The sequence below is a fragment of the Bemisia tabaci genome, chromosome 8, assembly GCF_918797505.1.
Source record: "Bemisia tabaci chromosome 8, PGI_BMITA_v3".
NCBI classification, from domain to species: Eukaryota; Metazoa; Arthropoda; class Insecta; order Hemiptera; family Aleyrodidae; genus Bemisia; species Bemisia tabaci.
Window position 1 is genome coordinate 40,417,456 of NC_092800.1, and position 26,453 is coordinate 40,443,908.

Here is a 26,453-nt window from a genome sequence, read left to right on the forward strand (position 1 = left end):
ATCAGTCCATGCTGAAAGCTCACATGTCCAAAAACTGGAATTTCACACGAAAGGAGGAAAAAGATCTTAACTATTCGATGCATCAGAAAGGTCATTGTTCACTTCACAGATCGTCGCTGCTCTGACGTAAGGGCGTATCTCTATTTTCGCTCGAACCCTGGAAAGCATAGATTTATACGAAGAACAGGGCTCACGTGTAAATCGCCATACGTCCTTGCGTCAGAGGGGCAAAGAGATTATGTGCAATGAGTCGCGACAAATGTCGGATGTCCTGTTTAAATTGCACTGAATTGAATCATTTAGATTTGATGTATTCAGTTTTTGCATAAAATGGCCGAGGGTGGTGACTTTTGTTTTTGAAAAAACCTGAAGAGTTTTCAGAATTGTTGGTGGTCTCCACTCAGAAGATATTTTACCAATAAATTTTCGCAAAAAAACTACATTTTCGAAATTTTGGACGTGTTGAGTTGTAGTATCCACTGGTTCACGCCTCCTCATTAAAATCTATACAGAGTGCGATATGAACGATTCTAGTCAGTGCTCCTCAAGGCAATAAGGCATATCGGCGTTCAACTTATAGCCGCTAATTGGAGCACACGTTGAATCCATTTTTTACAACCTATTTCTCTGAACACTAAAGACAATTTTCTGTAAAAATCGTGACATTTCCAAAAGAAGGCGGGTGAATATTGAGTTTTGGCGGAACCATTCACATGTATGTATAAGCCGCTTTTACGGCGCGCTAGGGCGCTCTGCGACGCCTACTCTCCACAGGAATCTGTCATGGAAGAGATCCTCCAGAAGCTGGCATCTCTCCATCTCCACCTGGAGATCCATCCTCCATCATCATCCTGGCGAAACCATTCAATGGGCCTGTTGCATGCAAGAGATACAGCCGTGCGAATAGACTTTTTAGAGGTTAAATGACACGAAAATTACGATGGTCACACTAAAAAAGTCTGAAATACACTCCTTACTGCGCAATTTGTGTTGTTAGGAACGCGCTTTTTCAAATTTCCCGCGTCTGGGGGCAGTTTTCTAACGAAAACAATTAACGGCAACTCGCGGCTATTTCCGGTCAACTAAAACTGACAACATAACCTAAAAATCGGAGCTCGTGACATCGTGAAATGAAATGTAGAAGGATTGCGTTGGATATTTAAAAGTTGATCGATTTGGTTACCGCATAAAGCGTACATGGACCATTATAGGAGATCACGTTGGGTTTGTAAACAAACTGAAGGAAAAAATAACAACAACAACAACAACGACTCGGCATCTTCCGGAAATCACCGAGCCCGCCGTTTGCTCGTTTCTGGTGATTAGAAAACTGCCCCCAGACGCGGGAAATTTGAAAAAGCGCGTTCCTAACAACGCCAATTGCGCAGTAAGGAGTGTATTTCAGACTTTTTCAATGTGACCATCGTAATTTTCGTGTCATTTAACCTCTAAAAAGTCTATTCGCGCGGCTGTATCTCTTGCATGCAACAGGCCCATTTGCTTAAAAAATTTGAGAACTTTCGAAAAAAAAGGAAGAGAATTTTAAAACTATTGTCATCACTGCTCCCTTCTGGGATACCTGGGCAAAGATGACGAATGGAGCGCCCAGTGCGGCAACGATCCGCGAGAGCGCGCTGTGCTGTCGTGGCTGTCTAGAAATTAGTTCCCGGTGCAAGTCTGTGCAATTTTCCGCCCCCGCAGCCCGCACGTCAATCATCCTCGGCGTTCTCCGAAATTAATCTGCGCTCGGATGTCTCGCCACTTCCAGTTCAAGGTCTCCTCGCTCGCCTTTTCTGCCGTGCTATGGAAGAACGCCGTATGAACATTCGAGAGTTGCCAAATCTCCTTCGATAAAATGTTCATTTTTCAGGAAAGTCACGAGTATTTTTCCATGAAATTTTTCAGGAACTTTAGGTAAGATTGTGAACAAAATTATCTGAGAAATTGGAAGGAAAATATTCATAAGTTCTTTAGAAAATTTGTGTTTTATAGAGAGAAACTTGGCAACGCCTGAAAGTTCATGCGGCGTTTTTCCTTAGCACGGCAGTTTTCAGGCCGTTTCTTCTGCCACGGTCTCGGCCTTGCGCCTACTTCTCAGAACCTCGCCCCGGGGATGGTATCACGCAATCAGGAGACCAGGTCAAGACTACACAGGAAGAGAAACTACATAACCGACATTTTGTGTTGATATGGGTAATAGAACACAAACAAGATGTCTACGGAAACTTGAGTTTGGATTTTCCTGATTTTTCCTGAAATTTGAGGCGAACTTTCCTAATTTTTGGCGCAAGTATATTGACACTTGTTTGATTTGGAAAACTTACATATCGACGGTAAAACTGCAAAAACGCGTATCTCGGTTGAGGTGTTTCGAAATTTCCACTCCTATTTCATTTTTAAAAGGAGACCGAACCAACATCAGGCTTGAAATTTTCGAAGATTCTTTATACACGGAAAAATTAAATTGCTGATTTAACAATTAAATTGCTGATTTAACAATTAAATTGCTGAAAGAAGTGACTGCAATATTTCAACGTAGGTCTCACAACAAAAAAATGCTACTTCAACCACTATTGTAAGCTAATTTAACCTCGGGGGTGGTTAAAGGAGTATTTTCTTGTTGTGACATCTACATTGAAACATCGCAGTCCATTTTTTTAGCAATTGAATTGTTAAATCAACAATTTAATTTTTTCCGCGTAGAGAGAAGAAGAATCACTTAAATTTGACCAAACAACGTACAGTAGTTTTCCATGTAGAAAATAAAGTATGATAGGAACTCTGCAATGCCGCAAATCGAGATACTCATTCCTGCAGTTTCAGCATCGATATGTGATGAAATTTTTGAAAATTGCTTGAAACACTTTGAGTTTCCTAATTTACAGCAGATTTTCTTATTATTTTCCTGGTTTTTCCTGATATCATCGAATTTCCTGATATTTTCCGGTTTTCACTGACGGTAAACATCCTGTAGTAACCTAAACGTACGACTAACATATTTTTTGGTTAGTGGGTTACACCGATTTAATATTTGGATCACAGAGGACAAATTCACGCATTGGGCAACCTCGTTTAAAATCAGGCGCGAGATGCCAAGCTCGGACCTGGATCGCATTGGAATTACTCCAATGTGTCATAATCATTCGCAAGTCACAACGTCTTAGTAAAGCTCCTTTCCAATAGGTTCGCACCCAAATTTTACAAAAGCTTTACAAAAATTGTCCTTCGTATGATGATATGTTAAGGATCTCATCAAACCTCCTTTAATTACACTGCACACCATATGGTGCCCCCTATAGGAAAGAGCTGCTTACACAATTATCACGCACTTCAAGAATTACCTCCACTTCTCCTCGATGAACCACTAGACAAGGTACAAAGTTAGGCGTACTCGTACATGTCTCATGACCAAAATTTTACAAAGAACACGATTCCCGCAACGAAAATTACTGAGATTAACACCTAACGAAGATATTTAATGTTTCATGACTCGTGAATTCAAATCCCCTGCTCGTAAAAACGTAATGGTGTAGGTGAGTCAAATCGCACACTAAACGTTACCGTGGTAGTCTCTGTCATACAGAAATATGGCAACCTCAATCTTGACGCTTTGGCTCAGTTATAGCAAATTGTTACACATTGAATGGTAAAGGATGAGAAAGGAACAATGCTCGATTGAGAAGCCTGCTAAAACCGTTGTAAGGCGCGATTTGATTCACACAGAGTCTTGAGTTTCTTGTGACCAGGCAATTCAAAATTACCGTAACCAATGCAAAATGGAATAGTTAATATCGTAGTTGGGAGTTAATTTCAGTAATTGTCGATGCAAGAAACGTGTTTTACATTAAATTCTGGTTTAGGAACATGTATCAGAATGATTAAATTCGCACCTTGTCTAGTGGTCCATTCCATCGCAGTTATTTAAGCTCTCGAAGACGCGTGCGAATCAGTGGCGTGGCGTGAATTGCGATAAATCGATTGTAATGCCATTTAAACCTAAGGTAAAGAATCGATTATTAAGGTGTCCGCTCCGAACACCCTGTTTATCGATCCTTTTCGATAGGTTTAAATGGCATAACAATCGATATATCGCAAAGCACGCCACACCACTGGTGCGAATCTGTTCCAAAATGAACATTAAAAGTGTCTTTCATTACTTGTCTTTCGGCACCAAAAATATTTTTCTTGTACCGAGTTCTTCACCTAATGTGCAGTTTAGTGTGCGTCTTGATTATGTTCATTTTTTCAAGTTGGTGTGTTTTCGTTCTCACCGATTCAATGTTGGAACGGTGAAAGTTCCGCTACCATGAACTCGCACCGTGTACTTTCCCTTCTTTGCTTCCGGCGGGCATGATTGACATTTATGGCGGTAACTTCGTGGTCTTCCACGTTCATTAAGCTCGCTATAATTTTCGACCCCTCGCTCGGCTCTTGTCAACAGCAACCTTAATGTTCTCACCTAGCGTGAGACGGTTGTGCTTAGCACAAAATTACCGTTCCCACGAGTTGATGATCGTTAAGAAGAAATTACTTTACTTCAGACGAGCTCTTGCCCCCGTTAATTATTTCTAATCGTTGCATAAGTTTGTTGTCGAGTCTACTTTTCAGTCGAAGTTTTCAAGAGCCAAGGTCCACGAACGAGGATCTGGATAAATATTTATGGAGTTCCCAACGTCACGACAACCTTCACGAGATTCCTGTCTTCGTTAAAATGATGCTCCTCTTTAAATCGATGTGCATAGAAAGGAACATTTTGATTCTTATTCGAGAGCATGGATTCCAGTCCAGGTAACTGAGGTTTTAACGGGCAGATACAAATGGACCCGCGCTAAGCAGGAAAGAACCAAGCCACATCAACTTTTGCCAAATTTAATTGAGCAAATACAAGAAAATGGTTGTGCGGATTTTTGTGCAAATTTCAGTGAATTTTCTGTATCGTACGAAGTAAAAATCAAAAAGAATTTGCACAAAAGTTCTCTCGTAAAAAATTAAATTGCCGAGTTAAATTTGGCAATAGTTGATGTGGTTCGTTTCCTTTCTGCTAAACGTGGTCCAAATATTCCTTCCTTTTTGACACACTTTGTTGACCCTTCATTGAGTAAAATTGACGGACTTCGATTCGCTTTCAAAGGACCTATCTCTGGAGTTTTCAATTGCTTGTAATTTGGACAGAGACGGTAGATTTTAGAGAGACCCCGTTTTATCAATCTAAGGAATGTAATCGAGTGAGGCAAAAGTTGAGTTTTGAAGTCGGCGCTTCTTTACATCTGATGATGATTGATGAGCAACGAGTCAAGCAAGTAAAATTCGTCCAATGATGAATGTTGGGATGAGAACTTTGCTAGGCGCGTTTTTGCAAAACAGGTTAGGATTGCTTACCTAACGCGCAACGCTTTAGTCATGTATTATCACTCGACGAATTTGAGCTAGGACTTTCGAATGTAACTTTAACATCATAGGAAAAAGCACAGTACAGGATCTCTAAAATAAATTCAATCTGGTTTCCAAAAGGGACGGAATTAGAAAATAAATTCAAAGACAAAATTCACCGCGTTAAGGAGAAAGGAACCAAGCCACATCAGCTGTCTCCAAATGTAACTGAGAAATTTAATTGTTTACAAGAGAACATTTGTGAGCACGGCATAGCGCAACACGGCTTGCCATGCCTGCCGACCAAGGTTAAGTACCGTACCAAGCCTTGCCGCGACAACGTGAAAACGCCTTCAATCTTGGCTGATACCATGCACGACGCAGAGACACGAATAGTTGCATCACTTGGGTTCACCTGCTTCATCAAGTTACGCAGAAAACAAAGCACTATTTGGGCTGCGTTAAACAGAAAGGCGACATCAACGACTGCCATATTTAATCGATCAATTCAATTTTTTTCATGAAAACGGTTGTGCGGATTCTTTTGCAAATTTTAAGGACTTTTCTTCGTACTATGCAGAAAATTCACTGAAATGTACACAAAAATCTGCACAACCGTTTTCATGTTAAAAATTAAACTGCCCAGTTTCATTTGGCGACAGCTGATGTGGCTTGGTTCCATCCTGCTAATCGCGGTCCAAATAAGGCAAAAACTTTAATGTCAATCTATTTTGCCTCTCTATAGTGGCTCAGCAATAGGCATTAAAATTATTTTTTTCAAATTGTCAAAAAATTGTGACGTTCATGGATATTTTTTCCCGCTTTTTCGCCCCTTTTTTTCCTTATTACTTCAAATGGAGCGCTTCAATTTCAACCTTTAACCTTCAACACTAGGTGTATCGCGGCCCCTCTCGCGGCTTCGCAGCATCACAACACATGTTTTTGGCGTCATCGCCCCCTGCACCCCACACCTCCCGTTCATCCCTCACTCTCGCGGCAACCCTCCCCCCTCTTCAATCTCCCATCCCTTCATCCCCCCGTCCTTCTCTCTCCGTGTTTTAACTTCATTAAAATCTTGCATGTGTACGCAACCTACCCCGCAGCCAGCGAAGCCTTTTTACTCCCTAAGTTCGGTAATGATGTGGTTTCTCCCCCTTCCCCCTCCCTCCTCTCTTACCCTCTCTCCGACACATCAACACGCAGTTTCACAGAGTGATCAATTCGTGCTGTTATTGTTTCAGAGCCGTCGGAACCTCATTGGTGAATTTCACCGCGTTTAGCAGAAAGGAACCAAGCCACATCAGGTCATGGGAAATTTAATTGGGCGATCTAATTTCTTACCTGAAAACGGTTGTGCGGATTTTCGTGCTTTTAGTGATTTTCTGCATAGTTAGATGCAAATTTCTTAAAAACTTCTAAGGAATCCGCACAAACGTTTTCTCGTAAAAAAATAAAATTGTGTAGTTAAATTTGACAATAGACGGTGTGGCTTGCTCCCTCTCTGCTTAGCGCGGTCCAGTTGTATGTTTCCCCATCCAGTGAGAGGAATAGCCGAAGCGTGAGCGGCAATTTTGCCAGGAAATATTGCTGATAGCAAATTGCAACGCAGCAGGGTTTGAACTCTTTTGCGAGAGACACATACAGAGGATATGGAATAATTATTAGGATATTATTTTTACACATTTTCGAGTAAATTAAATTGGAGGTCTCAGAAGAGGGTGAAGTGTATAGTATCCGATAAAATCGGATGAATAACTGCCGCATAAGTAGTTTCCATTTTATTTATACTTTGATTACCAATTTACTTTTTTCTTTAATTAATTTTGATTAAACACTCAAAGCGCCCTATTTTTGTTTCAAAAAGAACGTACGAATGTATAGGACGACATATTTTCTCATCACGAGATTCACGACCGGAAAAAATTGAAGGCGCACCGGCTTATTTAATACCTTCGTCTGGATGCAACTATTCGTGTTCTTGGGATGTCCGTGTTGCATACATAAAAATTGCAGGCGCTTTGGTTTTCCCAAGCGCAGAGTATGGCTGCGGTTGTTAGTTCTCAGCGGTGTCGTACGTTACATTTATAATCATGCTTGCCTTTAAATCCTCGGAGTTTGAATGAGCCATGTTGTATCACGGCAGCGTTGCCAAAAGGTGCAAACTTCCCACCAAAAACATTTCCTCAAAAAGACATGAAGTGTGTGGACCCCGCAAATTACTACAGATAAAATATCCGCAATTCACACAACTTTGCAACGCTGCCTTTGACGGAAAGGTATTTAAAATCCTAATTTACTATGTTCTGGATACGAAAATTTCGATTATTATACAACCAGACGCACTCTAACTGTACAAACATAAAATACACCTTTTGAAACTTATTCATTGAGAAAAAAGAATTGTTGCTCCTACATTGCTGATTGTGGATTCTCGGCCCCACCTCATTTTTAATCATTGTACCCACAAAATTATTATTGTAATATTTATGATTAAAAAATGAGACCAGAAATCAACTATTTGCATTGTTAGAGCAACAATTTTTTTCTGTATTCTTTAGGACCCGAGGGAAAAAATTTCGTCAGTCTCAAAATCCGATTTCTTTATCAAACTTGACAAATATTTTTGTGCATATTGCTAATTTTGCGTCTGAGGAGGGAAGACCTTTTCCCCATGGATAGTCACTTACGAGCATTCCCCGAATGCACAATTAATGTACATTTTGCAACCTTTCCTTATGCAAAGCAAGTTTTGAACTTCAGCAAGTGTTAATCACGGAAGGTAGCGTGATAACGTTTCATTTTAGCCAGACGAAAATGAATTCTCCAGATTCCTAAAAAGGAGCGCAATTTTTTGCAGCATCTGTGTTTTTGTCACTCATTTTTTCTCGGAAATAACAATTTAGCGCTGAGCCCCAACACTTTAGGTAAAATAGCGGCAACTACAAGAAGTAGGGTAGAGCCCTACAGTCTGTAGGGCTGGACCCCGAAGCTAAAGGGCTCAGCCATTTTACCTACAGTTGTATGACTCAGCGCTAAATTGTTATTTCCGAGAAAAAATGAGTGACAAAAACACAGCTGCTACAAAAAAATTGCGCTCCTTTTTAGGAATCTGGAGAATTCATTTTTGTGTGGCTAAAATGTAACGTTATCACGATACCTTCCGTAATTCCTGCACCACTTTCCATGTGATTTCCAAAAACGTAGGATTTCGTTCGTAGCTCTGTAAACGTGTTAATTCGTTTCCCCCGCTAGGAGCGTCGCGTCGGAAAAGTTGCAGACCGAAGATAAACACTGCATGGAGAGTTGCAATTTCGCGAGCGAAACCTATCATCCCCCTCGTGCGGACACGTGTCTCTCCGCGGAAAATTCCCGGCTATCACTTTGAGGGGAGATAAAATCCCTCGGCGAGGGAAGCGTACCCTATCGCGGGGCCCCGAAAGTTTCCGGACTCGGCTCCAAGTTCTGGACTCTCCCGCGAAACCCAGATTAAAAAAGTAAAAGGGAAAGGTGGGGACGGAAATGAATTCGACCGAAGCAAGTGAAAATAAAGTTCTGACAGAAATTAGCTTTCATAAAAATCCGGGCTCGGGGTGTGCCCGGGCCGCGGAGGGGTGGGGGGGAGGGCGCCAGAGCCAATATTAAAAATTAGGAGAGGATAGGATCGCGATGGAGAGGGGTGGGGGCGGGGATGGGGATATGATGGCAAAAAAGGGCGCGAGTTATACGCCGGTGATTACACGGCGAGTTAAGAATGAGATTAGAGTGACATGGAAAGTGCTCTCTGGCCGCCCGCCAACTGGCTGCCGCGCCTTGTTGTCGGGTCGAGTCCAAAAAAGATTAATTGAACCGATTATATTCCAATTTACGTTAGGGCCAATCTCTACACTGGAAAAACGGTATGCTGCGCTTTAGCATCTAGGATGTCAAAAATGTGTCTGGTGATCCTAAAATGCTGCCTTGATTCCTCACGCAGTTGAATTTGCATTCACAGGATGTAAAGGTAGCATCTTGGAATCACCAGACACATTTATGACATCCTAGGTGCTAAAACAAAACATTATTTTTTTCAATTTATTTTAGTGATGGAGTGGTTGTTTTTCTTTGTTTTCTCTGGTATATTCAATCATGTCTGATTTCAAACTAACCTTCTAAAAGAACCTATATACAATTTTTTGAAATCCACAGACTGTCAACAAAGCGAATAAAACGGCTTTTTTTTGTTTTTCTCGCATTCGCAATTTTGGCGCTTAGGTACGTGACTTGGAAAATTATCGGTTCAATTGGTCCTGAGAAAACTTTCGATAGAATTTGAAAGGAGTTGCTCTCCGCTCAAAAGCGATAGTAAATAACGTTAAGCGCACTTCAAGAGCCTCAAAATAGGGTTGAAACAAACTTTTGCTGGAACTTTAACCGGTTTTAAAGCGCTTCCGAGAACGATTCAACAGCCGATAGATCGGTTGATAATGCTGGAGGTTAAGTTTGAGGTGAAGCAAGAGGTTGGAAGAACTCAACATCTAACTATCTTCATGCTATATTAGTACTGTACTCTACCGTGCTAAGGAAGAACGCCGTATGAACATTCGAGAGTCGCCAAATTTCCTTCGATAAAATGTTTATTTTTGAGGAATTCAATGAATATTTTTTATTGAAATTTTCAGAAGTTTCAGATCAAATTACGAACAAAATTATCTATGAAATTGGTAGACAAACATTCAAAACTTTTCCTGAAAGTAAGTGATTTGCCAGGAGAAATTTGGCAACGCCTGAAGGCTCATACGGCGTTTTTCCCTGGCACGGCAGGGCTGCCGTTTATAGGAGAAACGCCGTAAGTCCAATCAACACGGTGCATTTTTCTTCCGCATATCGACGGTGAAACTACCAAACCACGTATCTCGGTTTGCGACGTCGCAGACTTCCTTTCATACTTTATTTTTTAAATGAAAAACTACTTAACATCCAGTCTTGAAACTTTCTGTGATTTTTCCTCTTCGTGCGGAGAAAATTCCGTGAAAATTTCAAGGAATGATATTGATTTGGTCTACTTCAAGAAAATAAAATGTGAGCGTAGATTTTTAAACACCGCAAACGAGATACGTGGTTTGGTAGTTTCACCGTCGATATACTGTTCTATTACGGGAAAACCTGATCATCACTGAGATGTTTCACTTTGTACATTTTGAATTCTCAGTGGTACCCCACAGTTATCTTGGAACTGAGAGGGATAGAGTTCGTTAGTTTTTCAGTATTAAATAATTTTTTAGGTAAAAAGCTGAAAATATCTAAAACATGGTAACGGACGTTTTTGCTGAGGACGGCAGTGTAGCTGGTAAATTTGATTCTGGATGTAGCTCGGATGTGTTTCACACTACCTTATTACCTTCCTACCGTTGATTGCACAATATCACTTGTGTATTGCTAATCTACACTGATAAAAATATGTGTGTTACTATTTGTTAGTATAGGAAGTGAAGCACAAACCGACCCAAATTTTGTGTTGATTTTTGTAAAGTCGGCGAAGGATTTAGCGCAAAAAACGATGGAGAGACCGGAAAACCCTTGAGTCAACCAAAGGCTTGGATTAATTTGTGTTTTACTTCCTGTAATAACCAAACTTTTGTGTTGAGTTTCTCTCTATGTACTTTAAAGTTACTACTGATGCTGGATCAACCGAAATGCATTCATTATTAGTTTCGTCGTTTAAACAAAATGACGAGAAGTTGCATCTTGGTACGCTCAATGGGACCCAACCCTGGTAAAAATTGGCAGTAGAATCTGTGTTCCAAAATACCATAGACGTACAGCCGGCTGTAAGATTTCCAATAGCTTCTATAGCCGGTTACACAATTTCTTATAGCCTTTTGTAGCCGATGGCGATTAAGCAACAACCAGGCGATAAAGTGTATGCTAAACGTTACTAATTACGGATGCTAGGACTTAGTGAGTTTTTGGAATACTGCTCTCTTTTTGGGCCGTAGTATCTTGATTTATTTTGCGAGGAAAGCTCCGTACTTTTGATGGATGCCTGCCATTACTCATATATTAGAGCACCTTCAGTTTCGAATGATACTGTGCAATACCTCTGGTGTGAAATAGTTGCTTCAAGCACCGTGGCAGGCAGGCAGCCAGCGCGAAACACGCATTGACGCCTACAAACCTAACAGGGATACTTCACGCGTTGCGCAATGCGTGAAGTATCCCTGTTAGGTTTGTAGGCGCCAGTACGTCGCCGCTCCGCTTTGTGTTAGGCTCTAATATTTAATCTGGCGGAGTCAGCGTTATTCAACTCATGATTTTGAAATGTTTGCACATCCTGTATGGATTGTTCTCATTTTCATTGATGAAAAGAAATACGTATTAAAGGAAAATATAATGTGTGTTTTGTAAATATTAAGGTGGTTCCGTATCAAACTTAATGATTTCCAAAGCACACGAATTTCTACACAATTTCTTATAGCCTTTTATAATCGATGGCGAAAAAGCAACAGCCAGGCGATAAAGTGTAAAGCCCGGCAATAGAAACTATAGCCCGGCGATAGGAACTATAGCCCGGCTGCATAATTTTGTATCGCTTCGTACAGCCCGGCCGTATGATTTTCTCCGCATTCTACAGCCAGGTATATGATTTTCTGTAGTCTTCTTTAGCCGGCTATAAGAATTCCTATGGTATTTTGAAACGCAGCTCTTATCGCCAATTTTTACCAGGGAAGGCAAGGTAAGAAATAATTAATGAAATGCGCGACTTGTTCTTTCTTCAAAATTTGACGAGAAAAAATAATCATAAAACGGGGACTCTCTGGAAATCAACGTGTTAACAGGATACATTTTGTTTACGAGTGTAGTTTTATAGAAACATTAAAAATGACGGAATTTTATTAATTTAATTTTTAATACTATAAACAATTTCAATACTTTTTACACCGCTCGTTTAGGAGCCGATTTCTGAACTTCATGTTTGAATCGTTTTCTACGCAATATTTTGGAAGAAAAACATGCGACTTTTTATTTAGTGCAGATCTGGTCTAGTGGTCTAATGCTTTTTTTCATCGACAATTTCAGATGAGATGTAACGTGCACTTTAAACAGCCTTCATCATTGATCTCTCTTTTCTCTTTTTTCTTTTCCTCTTTCCAAATTTACCATGTTCTCGTCTGACAAATGATGGTAGCTCTAACCCCTGAGTCCGTAAGCAAGAGTTGAAAGCTCATTACGTTCCGATTCTAACTTTTTCATAGTGGAGTAATATTAAGATTTTCTATGCTGCACGGCAAACCCGCTCGGTCCCTTTTCCTGCTTCTTATTACTTTCAACCGACCCCTCTTGTTGTCCTAACAGAGCGCGAGGTTTCAAAATTCGAGCACAGGGAGAAGAGGGGTTCTGTTTGCAAACCGAGCCAAAATTAATACGGCCAAAAATAGCAGACGTTGTTAAAAATTCGAGGGGTTAAAATAGACAAGATGCATTCTGTGAGCACCGGGGTATTTTTGCACTCTAATATTTAGCTCAGCGGGCCGATTATTGAAATTTATAGACAAAGCTATAGACAAAAAAGACATGAGGAGTAAAGGGCGATCCTATTGGTTGAAATTGGTGGTTCTAATAGACTAAGGGGGTAAATGATGGACTAACTATCGGGTCTCTCGTCGGTTGCCGTTAGTTTGTCTATTACCTACGTTCTTTGTCCATTACAACCACCCGCTTCCACCAATAGGATCCCTCAATATCCTTTTTGTCTTCTTTGTCTATTGCTTTGTCTATCAATTTCAATAATCAGCCCGCTGGCATTCTCTAAACTTTAAAATCATGTCACCATGTGTAAGTACGTGATTTGTAAATTTAACTAGGGGCGAGGCGTAAATGATCGAATATCGATATTTCCCCATTTGAAGCTATGGTAAAGAATCGATTATTAAGGTGTTCGTCGCGAACATCCCGTTAATCGATCCTTTTTAATAGATTTAAATGGCAGATCAATCGATATATCGCAAAGCACGCCATGCCTCTGAATGTAACCAGATGCCTGAATAACAGACAGAAATCTAACACCGGTTACCAGATTTCCTGGGTGTCAAAAATGAAAACCCTAATAACCACTGACATTTTTTGTTACTTCAATCGCAACAAGACTAAGTTCGTATTTTTTTATAGCCGAGTTTCCTTTTATTCTTTTGTAAAAAATAATTTCAAAACTTTTGCCATCTAGTTCTTGCTTCCTTAGTCCAGTCAATCTGGCCCAAAAAAGGGGTCTACTTTGCGAAAATCTGAGGAGAAAAAAGTAAGACGGATTCCTATGTAATTTGGGTCGCTGAATCCGAATCTGATGTTTGCCAACAAAAATTTTGACCGGAAATGGCCGCCATCTTGAAAAAATGGCGGAAAATCACGTTTTTTCCCCAAAATCCCCCAAAATCTCACTTATTTTGGGGTTTTCGACAAAATAAGTTATCTTCACTTTTAAAGTACGTAAAATTTCCTATCAAACGGCTTTTAGATTTTTGAAATCGAACAATTAGGGTAAAAGTTATGGGCGATCGCGTTAGGGGTGGTTTTAGGGGTTGATGAATTTTTCACCAAAATTGCTGCGTAAAAACGCTGTAACGCCGTTGGAAGTGAAACAAAAATTCCGAAAATGGTTTGCATATGTCCCCCTGGGTACCAGTGACTCTCCGCCATGAAGAAATCCCCCACCCCCGCCCCTCCCCCCGCGCCCCTCATTCAATGTGCACTTTTTTCAATTAAATCACACTAATTACAGATGCCGAAAATGTATGCAAAACCCTCATGGATCACTTGGTTTTCCAACTCCCATCACCCCCCTTAATCCCGTTATGACCCCCCTCACCTACCCCTCCCCCCGTCAACCCCCTCCCCGCCCCTCCATCCCTCCACCCCAAACCCTTATTAGCCATATAAGAGCCACCGAACCGATTCTGAAAGCAAGATTTTTTTTTTTTTATTTTTTTTTTTTTACAGGCGGCGAAAATCTTTTAAAGACTTCATCTTAGGCAGCTAGGAACTCAAGATGGATGTGTGGGATTTCCACCCACTAAAAACCCCTCCGCTTTGAGTGAGCAAATTGAAAAAAAAGAGCACCGAATGAATGTTGTCTTGAATAGCTGTTTCTCTGTAACATTTTCCATAAATCCGCTCCAACCCGGTAAATTCGGTATTATACTGACTGCTGAAATTACAGAGTGAGAAATCGCGTTGCCTTTTTTTTGGCACTTCGGTTTGCTCTCAACTTTTTTGTTATTTAGAATGATAGTATGAAGTAGGAGCTTCAGAGAATTTGGAATGTCTGATTCTGCGTTCTTAAAAAAATCATGAGATGCAGGATAGTTGTCTGTGTCGTAACCCTTCGTTCTGATATCCTCGAGAATCATTTTTGCAGCAGTTTCCACGATACGTAGCCTTTCAGCGTTTTTATTGCTTAAAACCTGATTTTACCAAGCTTCGTTGAGAATCTTATCACCAAAAACGGGAAAAGATATCACTCATTGGTTTGATTTGGTTATTTTTTTAAGAACGGGGAATCAGACATTCCTGAGTCTCTGAAGCTCCTACTTGATACTATTATTCTAAATAACAAAAAAGTTAAGAGTAAACCGAAGTTCCAAAAAAAAGTCAACGCGATTTCTCACTCTGCAATTTCAGCAGTCAGACCTCGGTCATATAATTCGCCCATCCAAATCGGAGTTTCATTGTATGTGTGCTAAAAATTCAGATCGAAAAAACTGATTGGTGTATTGAATCTCTCGCCTACGTTGCACCGTACCATGAAATTTTGAAATTTGAAACCGCTGCTATTCTGCATGGACCTGTAAAAATCAATTTCGACGCTTTCTTTCAGTTCATATTCGATAATGCGGATTTAAATTGTCAAGACGCTTGATGGAATGAACACCTTCCATGCTATGGGCGGCGTAAGGTGTATCACACCACAATCATCAGTTTACCCTGATTAAGTAATACCTCGTAATTTATCTCAAAATCCGCCGGTAAAATAGCTCGGGCCTCTGGAGTAACACCCGTTGAAATTTTTGAAAAGAAACGCCACGATGGAATGAAAGACGTCAAAATTCTTGATTTGCAGACTGTTAATAAATTGCCTGATCGTTATGAGATCTTAACGCTGGATTTTTTGTGGATTTATGGACATTTGATTAAAATACCGAATTTACCGAGTCTGAGCGGATTTATGGAAAATGTCATAGAGAAAAAGCTATCCCTGGTAAAAATTATCAATAGGAGCTGCGTTATTCAAAATACCTTAGGAATTCTTATAGCTGGATATAGAAGACGATAGAAAATTATTTAACTGGCTGTAGAGAGCGAAGAATTTCACACAGCCGGGCTACACGAAGCGATAAAAAATTATACAGCCGGGCTACACGAAGCAATAAAAAAATATAAAGACGGGCTATGGTTCCTATCGCCAGGCTATACAGTATATAGCCTTGCTGTAGCTTTTTTGCCACGGTCTATAAAAGGCTATAAGAAATTGAAAAGTCAGCTACAGAAGCTATAGGAAAACCGACAGCCGTCTGTAGGTCTATAGTATTTTGGAACACAGATCCTACTGCCAATTTTTACCAGGGATTCAAGACAACATTCATTCAGTGCTTTTTTTTTCATTTCGTTCACTCAAAGCGGAGGGGTTTTTAGTGGGTGGAAATCCCACACATCCATCTTGAGTTCCTAGCTGCCTAAGATGAAGTCTTTAAAAGATTTTCGCCGCCTGTAAAAAAAAAAAAATAAAAAAAAAAAAATCTTGCTTTCAGAATCGGTTCGGTGGCTCTTATATGGCTAATAAGGGTTTGGGGTGGAGGGATGGAGGGGCGGGGAGGGGGTTGAGGGGGGAGGGGTAGGTGAGGGGGGTCATAACGGGATTAAGGGGGGTGATGGGAGTTGGAAAACCAAGTGATCCATGAGGGTTTTGCATACATTTTCGGCATCTGTAATTAGTGTGATTTAATTGAAAAAAGTGCACATTGAATGAGGGGCGCGGGGGGAGGGGCGGGGGTGGGGGATTTCTTCATGGCGGAGAGTCACTGGTACCCAGGGGGACATATGCAAACCATTTTCGGAATTTTTGTTTCACTTCCAACGGCGTTACAGCGTTTTTACGCAGCAATTTTGGTGAAAAATTCATCAACCCCTAAAACCACCCCTAACGCGATCGCCCATAACTTTTACCCTAATTGTCCGATTTCAAAAATCTAAAAGCCGTTTGATAGGAAATTTTACGTACTTTAAAAGTGAAGATAACTCATTTTGTCGAAAACCCCAAAATAAGTGAGATTTTGGGGGATTTTGGGGAAAAAACGTGATTTTCCGCCATTTTTTCAAGATGGCGGCCATTTCCGGTCAAAATTTTTGTTGGCAAACATCAGATTCGGATTCAGCGACCCAAATTACATAGGAATCCGTCTTACTTTTTTCTCCTCAGATTTTCGCAAAATAAAATGCCAGATTGACTGGACTACCTCCGTTATTTGATGTTTCTTCACATCAACTTGCTTTTCCCGCTCCAGATGCGTGTCATTAAACAGGTAACTTAACCTACAAATATGTTCACCACTCACATCACAAATACCACAACGCAAATTCGCAGCTACTTTTATCACAGTTGCATTGAAAACATTGTCAAACTTTCTCGTCGAGAAAACATCGAGATATGCGCTATTCAAAGTCCGATTCACTGTCGGTTGTACATCCGATTCAATCTTCAAGACATAACCTAACGTTGCGGTCATATATTTCAAAACGAAAACCAAGTCAAAATCCGACTGATTTTTCGAGTCTTCCTCGCTGCGGCTTGTCTTTACATAAGGAACTTTGAACTCGGGTGGAGGATGAAGTAAATGTACCCTGATAGAATGCGCTAGCGTCGCATCGGCAGTTTGGTTCCGGCGCTCCGAGGCCAAGAGTAAAGTCACCAGCGCGCTGGTCAATCTACGCATTCGTTGTTCAGAACCGTCAACCCCTGCAATGGCCTCAAATAATTCTTGCCTGAAATTGACATCCCCGTTCAACGGAATTTGACGTGTGATGGCCTCATACAGGAGTCTGGCGAAATATTCTTTCACCTCTTGGTTTGGGACTTTGAACGCACTGAACGTCAAAGGACTCGTTAAAGATCGACTGATACGTCGGGTGAACGTCAAATATCCGAGGTTCTCTAGCAGGCCAATGAAATGGGGAAAAATATCCAGAGAGCATTCGGCTGCCTGCACTGGGAAGTTGAGTTTCTGCAAAATTTTGAGTTTGCGCGCGATATTTGTCGACATACCGCTGATGTCAGCGCCCCCTAACATCCACAACTTACACTCTTGGTAACATTCTAAAATTTGTCGTCCGAAACACTGCGGCGCGAACGCCACCTTGAAAGTCTCGAGTGATCCTAACTCCGACCAGTAGGGTTTGAACTCTTTCATCGCGATGCTTAGAAACCTGACGATTGATTCCGGATTGAACACGCTGAAACCTCCGTACCAAGTCGAAATCTGGTCCACTTTGTGGTCCACACCCGCCAATTTCGCTAATGACATCATCTCGACGTTAGAAAAACCATCGAGATGGATGCTAGAGTTTGTAACGTATTGAGGCCATCTGTAATACGGAACGATGACGCAAGCCATGAGGGTCAAAAGAGGTGGCTTGTCATCAGGCACCTCTTCAATTATGCTCCCGAAAACGCCGAGTTTCGAAAATGTTGTGTTGGTGTCTTGTCCAGGGTCGAAAAGTACCTCCCTTAAGGGACCATCTACGTTGTCGATCAGCAGAATTACGTTTTTTTGGAAGTGATGCCTCAGAAGTTTTCTCAAAAGCGTGATGGCAAAACGCGGCGAGTATTTTTCTACGTTTTCATTGTCGGAGGGAACGAGGAATCTACTCATTAGGTTTTTATCTTCGAAATGTATGAACGACGAGTTAATGAGGTACTCGTAGTGTGTGAATGCAGCCTTAACGGTTCCGTTTAGTAAGTAGCGAGCGAGATCTGTTGAATCGGGCGTTTTGGCCCCCTTTAGATTCAGATCCAGGGAGATGACGGGATACGCGCCGAAGTTGGTTTCGAAGAAGGGCTTGTTCTGGAAAACGGCGAGGAATCTACCCGAGCTGGGGACGATTTTGGCAAAAGAATCGTAGTTTTTATGGGTGTGTTTGTCGGTGTTGACCGTGCCGTTGGGGAAGACGTCCAGCTCGACGAAGCGTCGGACCATGTCTAGGAACGTAGTTTTCCCGAACCCGCGCCGCGCTCGAATCAGCGAGTGGTCAGGACCGTTCAAGGCGTCTTGGATGAGATGCGTGTTGTCTACGAAGAATTGACTATCGCGTAACTCTTTGAAAGAGGCCGGAAGAGGGGGTGGCCATTGACAGTCGATCATCTAGAGAAACATAGGGGTTGGACATTAGACGAGGACACAATTCACTGCACTGAAAAACAGTACGGGCTCTGTAGACGATCCGTCCATTCCGGGCTCGAAGGCCGAAAGTTCCAGGTCCTGGAGCCGTAATTTCGATTGCTCCGGGTGCTACGCCCGGAACTTTCGGCCTCTGAGCCCGGAACCGCGGACGGCATGCCTTTATAGCCTGTAAGTATGGCTTTCACGGCCGGGGTTTTTTTCTCAGTATGTTCATTTTGAATGTCTTAGTTATTCAAAGGTTTTGAACGAAAAGTGCCCTTAATATTTTTCAAACTCCTCAAAAAGATTAAACATTAAAATATTGTCACTGGTTCTATACAGAGTCATTTTTGATCTCTGTTGATTGAGCGTGCAGCTACTCGTAACGATAGTATTAAGAAATTTTTGAAAATACAAAAAATTCAGAGGTTGCCTAGTTCAAATAAAGCTCAGTTCTCTCTGCACCAGAAAGCGCCTGCTGAACTTGCAAGCTCGTGAAAATCGAGAGATTTTTTCCGTGCAGCTTTTCGATTGGCCAGTGGTACTTTTTGGATCATCGATGACCTCTTATTCTGTTAGTAATTGGGCCGAGTCACAAGGAACCATAATGTTCATGCCATTGGCCGCAGGACATTATCAAATTTGACAAGGTCAAATTGCGATAATGTTGCAACGATGCAACCTTCAAATACAAACAACTCCATTTCGGACAATTCGTTACAGCCATTACACACTCAGTGTCATCTAATGGCAATGGCAATGCTGAATTCTAGTTAGACTGCATTTTGCAATTTGGAACTATAAATTCTGGCTCTTCTGGAAAAGCACTTATGTGCATTGGGAAACTAATGGCACATACGTTGTTTTTAAACCGGGCTAGAATTTATAGTTCCAAATTGGAAAATACATTCCAATTGGTGTGCGGGTAGATCCGCTGTCAAATTACCCCCTTGATTGGATAGTTTTAACCATTCGCTTTGACTAAATTACACTTTGCTGAATTTTCTCTCGTATTTTATACTTTTTTTTCATAACAAAAAACTGGACTCTTCATAGAGTCCACGCTAAATAAGTCTACGCACTTTTAGACTGCGACAGAAGATCGCCTGATGCCACTTTAACACGTAAAGTAATTGGAAGGAGCAAGATGACTGAGACTCTGTTGCAGTCTAAAAGTACGTAAACTTAATAGACTAGGACTCTACCTACTACTTAAACTTTTACTATTATACTTTTCTTTGAAACTTGGTAAAAAAGTAACAAAATTTTCAAAGCGTTGTGTAGATTGTTTTTCTTAAGTCAGAAAATAGGACAGGGGAAAATATTAGCCAACTTGCAGTTTCGATTATTTTACGTTGGCAAAAATGGGTTCCGCCAATTTAAACGCATGTAAATCAACAGCTTAATGATATATTGAAGCAGATTGCTTCGTCTAGAGTGGATATTTAAAACTGGTATTCAAATGACATTAGCAAAGTGAAATGAAGGCTAATTCTGGTTGAATCCATCCAGTTAATGCTGACTGTTCCGAGTCCAGCAAAACCCTGACGAATTTGATGACCCGATTTTATAATGAGATAAAAGCTTCGGATATCCAAGTGAGATTGCCATACTCACTTGAATGCTGAGTACAGTCAATATAGTGGAAAAAAGCGAATGATGCAAACAGATTGTTCTGATATTCTTAATTCTGAAGAGGGTCCAACACATCTCGCAGAATAGACACACATTCACACGTTTGAGAAATACAAATTTACAAAAGTTGAAATTTTTGGTGTCTTATTCCCACAATGCACACTCTACAAATTTGTATTTAAAGTTTCAGCAACATACCTCTTGACGGTAAAGTTTCAGATGAGACTGTTTTTGTGTACGTAGGTTTTCGGTGAGCAAATTGATTAAATCTGATAACTGACTCGCAGACGTAACAAGTGATATCACAGGCTTGCAACACTTACCTGCCTCGAACTTTCAATTAAGGAATCTAGACTTGTTCTGTAGTCGACCAACGCAGACCGGTCGTTTTTTGTCAAAATTCAATACAGTCGTCCTACCTCAAAAATTGTCTATTTTTTTAATCTCTTTTTTCAAAATTTTCAGTCCTTGACTGAAAATTTGGTCCAACAGTTTACTCTTGCAGATCATGATTCTTAGGCATTTTATTGATGGTTACTTTTGCTGGATAGGTTACTTTTGTTTTGCGATGAAAAAGTGATGAGGTCCATGCAATTTTTCGTATCAAATAACAGGAAAGCTATCGTTCTTTAGAAAGGTTGGTCAAATGACATCATTCACCACGCCGATGCAACCCTATTAAAGAGTTTTATATTCCTTCTTTTCATCAGCGAAACATTTTATTTTCATAAATATTCCTATTTCATTACCATAAAAAGGCCAAAGAGGAGATCCAAAACTACGGATGATGACGTCATCCACTAACTTTTTTGAAAGACCAACATACTGCCGTGCTGAGGACAAGCGCCGTATAAACCTTCAGACGTTGCCAAAGACCTTTGATAAAACAAAAATTTCCGGAGAGAACTGTGAATATTTTTCTTTCAATTTTTCTAAGAATTTCAGTCTGTAGTATCTAACAATTCTAAGATAAAGTATTCATAAATTATTTTAAATTTGAATACTTTATCACGGGAAATCTCGCGATTTCCAAACTTTTAAACGACCTTTTATTTATTTATTTTTTTTGAGAGGCAGTAGTTGGACTACATTTTGCAATTTTGAACAAGACATTCTAACTCGATTTAAAAACAACGTATGTGTCATTAGTTTCCCTATGCACATAGGTGTTTTTCCAGAAAAGCTAGAATTTATAGTTGCAAATTGCAAAATGCAGTCCAGTTAATCTCTTATATAAAAAGAAATACATGCGCAGATGACTCATCAAACGCTCCGAAACCCAACTAAACACAAATTGTCAAAACTGCAGTGTCAAAATAGTCCTCGTTTGTCCACATGAGATGATACTTATCTAGGGAAAAAAATCAACGATATGGCAACCCTGGGAGTGATGGATCGGGAATGGGATTTGGCGGAGGGCGGTCGAATCCCCACGGGGTTCAACGGCGAAAGCTTTGGGGGGCTGTGCCCACCCGATTGGCCCGCCCGATGCAAATTTATGAGAATATTAATTAAAAACTTCCGACTTTACGACGAGGAGTAGGTTCGGGGCCAAAGTCGGGAGTGACCTCAGCTCCGTTGCCAAATTAAGTTAACAATACACAAATTCGCTTGATTTGGCATGGTAATCTCTGTCTAATCGCTGAAATTTAGCAACGGTTCGTATAAAATCCTGATTTGAAGCCGTTTTACAGGTCCAGAGCGGGAGCATTAAGTCTTTTTATTCGGGGGTGCATTCGCTCACTGTTGCCATGTATAAGTATAAACCGGAGAAAAAGGCGGTGCAAGCTTCGATGTCATGAAAAAGAGGAATAATTATGGGCATTGGACTGTCTAGCAATATCTGTTCCCCGAAAACACAATAGCCACTTCCAAAAGTTCCGCAAATTATTTACCCCTAGCAAGTTGAGTGCCTTTACCATCGTTTTTCCTTATCTGTTCTTTTTTATACGCTACAGGCATGTAAAGGAGGATATAGATAAATATGATAAGATGGATTATGCAAATGCCCTTCATAAATAAAAATTTCACAAATTTACTGCGTCTGAGTGGGCTTGTTCGGATATTTTCAATTGATGCATTTTTGAAAAGTGAGGAGGGCACATATTGATTAATTATTTCATATTATTTTTTACAGATTATAAACCCGTGAACTCAAATCGTTTTCTATACAACATTTGTCTCTGTTCCTGAAAATTGCAAAAGTTCAAATTCTGAACACGCTTTTTCTCCAAAAAAGTAGAAAATTAGTTGATTGAAAAGAAATGTTATTACCATAAGGTTTTACCGAAAATTCTGGTCATAAATTTGAGGAATAAACTGTACAAGCTTTCAGGGTCGACGATATTTTCTAATAAAAAAATTGAAGAAAGCTTAACTGACTTGATGATTGTATAAAGGTACCTAATACACACTCCTATTTCGCCTTCAATTGTTGAAGTAGGCCAGGAAACATCCACCTTGTAGCAATTTGCAGCTTTTCAAAGTTGTTTGTCTTATGTTCTTCAAAATTTCTTATTTTGAAATAGCCTTCTTAGAATTAAACAGATTCTATCTCGGTAAGGGAAGTTTTTTGCAAGATCTGACAATTCCGGGAGTCGGAATTTATTCCCTAGCTAAGGAGCCGGAACGCTTTTTGTTGTTCATTACTGTGCTCAGTTTTGTCAGAAATTGGCTCCAACTCCCGGTCATAGTTCGATTGCTTTCAATTCTCACCATAAACCAATTCTGGCAAAACTCAAGTCCGTATTTTCACTTATCATAAAAGCAGAGCTGCCTAGCTCGCCGAAACATCCTCGGCTTTTTCGCGTCGATCTCGATGAGAGGGGAAATGTTTTCGCTCATTTCGCAATCCGAGTTTGAGTATGCTCTTTGTTTTGTGCCTCATTTAGAGACAGAGTTGTCTCGCTAGAATTAAAAATCTATTTTCCTCATGATACATTTATCGCTATCTGTCAATACCTTTCCATCTCTGGGAGGGAGGGGGGCGGTAGAAATGCGAAATATTAACCGCGCGAAATGAAATGTCATGCAATTTTTCAGAAATTCTGCAATGTGGCCCCAGCCGTTGAAGAATCGTTGAAATTCTATGAAACATGAAGTTTCACTTCCAGAAAAATTCAATTTCATGAAAAATGAAATTTCACTTTAATCTAAGTGATACGAAATTTCATGAAATTTTACAAAATGAAATTTCATGAGGTATTTTCAAATGATTTTTTATTGTGAAATTTCAAGACATTTTTTAAACTTCTGCAATAGACTCATAATTCCATGAAACACACAGAAATAGTGAAATCTTAATTTTAAAATTGAAAAAAAAAAAATTCATTCAGAAGAGGAGGATACCACAAATTCATTCAGTCCGTGCACTGGAATAAATGCATTCATCCCGAGCTATTTAGTTTCATACTGTTCTGAAATATTATTTGGAACGCATTTAGCAAAAAGGAACCAGCGCGATTAAAGTGTTGTAAAAATGTTGCTTCTTCATAATTATCTAAAAAATCTCCCAGAACAGCAAATAGGTTTTCCTTCCAAACAAAAAATGTTAATTTTAAAGGAAAATTACTGTGCAAGTTCTAATACTGTACGTATATTGAGAATTTTCAAAAGGAAAGAAGTTGCACGATTTTGAAAACACTAATCGCGCTGGTTTCTTTTTGCTAAATGCGATCCATTTCATGATCTGGTATCGATAAATCGATTTTTTGTTCAATAGGTCATTGGTCAAAATTTTGATGGTGGATGTTTGTTTCGGATTCTCATTCCAAGTACTTTTACTACAACAGTTTCATACTCACATAATGTTGATCAGGCAGGACAGTTAGTGGAAAATAGCAAAGGAAACTTTGTCTGCACAAATACACATACCTGGAACAAATAATATCGCATTCGTTAGTTGTCAACACGGAGCAAGCGAACAAGGGAGGAGCAAGTAAATTAACGAACGAGGTTTCATACGTGCAAAGCATGTGTTTGTCATGTAAGCTTGCACGTAAGCAAGTCCTGTTGGCAAACATTTTCTCTATGTGATCATTATGAAAAGATATATATGGAAGTGGGTAAACAACTTTCAAACGAAGGTTGCGTGGATTTCTCTTCGTGCATCGCTGATGACATGAGAGAATTATTCTCCGAGACTTAAAGAGTATTTTCTCATGTGTTGATCGATACGGTTACCTCCATTCAGATCCTTTACGTCCAATGTTATTCGTAATTTCGATCAATAGACTTGATCGGTTTCAGGACATTTTGTCAACGATTTTTCGTCCGCGTACCTTTTTTGTCCAGTAGTTTCGCGAAAACGTCGTGAGCAATTGTCGTTTATATTTACATGTGGACCAATTAACTTTGGGTCTCGAATGGCACGTGGACCAAAACCTCCGTTCTGAAAAAACGCGTGGACGTAAATTGCTGGAAAAAAACAGGTGCGCGGACAAAAACTCCTTGACGAAATGTCCTATAACCGACTTGATCATTTTCCGAAACTTAGAAGCCAACTCTAAAGTTGCGGTGATTAACGGAAAATGAAGCTTGAAACTTTATTTTAAGCGACTTTCCTTCAGTAGCATCAAGATTGGTAATGCATTTTCAGAAACAGCGATTTCAATTTTCAGCTCTGCTTAGTACCAAAATATTAATTTTAGACATTAATACAACGGCAAATATATGCAAACAAAGAACGCGCCAACCGTGACACATACTTTTATGAATGATTTATTCTTGAACTTTTGTATTCTTGTCTTCCTCCCCATACTCAAAGAGTACGACTTGCGAGTGGCCAGCGAATTGGAATACCACCGATGCGATCTAGGTTCGATCTAGACGCGGCTGGCGACTAATTTTTAACACAAAGATTTGGTCAACTCAACCAAAACAATTCGTTGATTTGACATAAGGAAAACTATCACAAAAAATCAATCAACAGTTCGTGTTACTTCGTGTTTTACTTCCCATATATTATATCAATACAAAATTGAAGCGGTGGGAGCAAATAAGGCACTTCTTGGATGCGGTGTCTCAAAATCTCCGCTAACGTTTCATCCGATATACTTAAGGTACATACATGTATTTCGTTGAATTTTTTAACTGCATTTTCTTCGCGATTTTACAATGCTGAAAACGAAATTTTTAGAAAATTCACCTAATAGTTTCATCTCTCATATATAAATTAACACTGCACTGGAAAAAAAAACAAATTGGATCTAGAGTCCAGACGCTTGAAAACATTGACAAGAAAAAGGACTCTTGATTCAATCAGATTTAAGCTTAAATCAAGAGGAAATCCACTCAAATTAATAGGCTTGGTTCTTGATTTAAGCTTAAATCTGATTGAAACAAGAGTATTTTTTCTTGTCGATGTTTTTAAGAGTCTGCACTCTAGATCCAATGTGTTTTTTTTCCAGTGTGGAGATTATGAAACACAGCAATCAAGACATCGACGGTGAAAGTCGGCAATCACATAACTCGGTTTGCGACGTCGCAGACTTCCTGTCATACTTTATTTTTTAAATGGAAAACTACTCAACAGCAATTCTTTAAAACTGTCATGATTTTTCTTCTCAATGCGAAGAAAATTCTGCAAAAACTTCAAGAAATAATATCAATTTGTTCTCCTTTATAAAAATGACGTAGAGGCGGAGATTTTCAGACACCGCAAACGAATTATGTGATTGCCGACTTTCACCGTCGACATGCCCTTTCTGCATCTAACGCCTCGATTTTAGTTACTCTGTTACTTTGCGGTTTTCGTGCGATCTCTCTCATAAAAATCTACAGTGTCAACAGTATCCGTGTGGAACGTCCATTCCTCGACGATTCTGACATTTCATTGTTCCTTCACCCAGCTTTCCGTGCGGGAAATAGTTGACAAACCCGTTTCACCCGAGAACTTCCAGTCTCGGAAGAAAAGTCCGGCGGGGTGTGGCGAGCCGAGACGAGACGACGGAGAAATAATTGAAACTCGAGTGGGGTCACCGTAAACCTGGAGAGCGACCATCAATCTACCAATGAAACTGAGCCATTTAACGACGACTCCCGGTG

General features: G+C 40.1%; 2 protein-coding genes across 2 annotated transcripts in view; both read right to left on the reverse strand.

The window, feature by feature from the left end:
- Positions 1–26,453, reverse strand: part of LOC109038362 (uncharacterized) — a 378,939-nt gene that overhangs the window by 197,740 nt on the left and 154,746 nt on the right. The gene's annotated exons all lie outside the window — the stretch shown is intronic.
- On the reverse strand, positions 12,164–20,654 carry LOC109038360 (uncharacterized). The gene is made up of 3 exons (XM_072303256.1): positions 20,391–20,654; positions 16,854–18,755; positions 12,164–13,580 (listed from the first exon to the last, which is right to left on the reverse strand). Exons 1-3 carry the CDS (start codon positions 20,481–20,483, stop codon positions 13,551–13,553), a joined length of 2,025 nt encoding a protein of 674 aa, XP_072159357.1. The 5' UTR covers positions 20,484–20,654; the 3' UTR covers positions 12,164–13,550.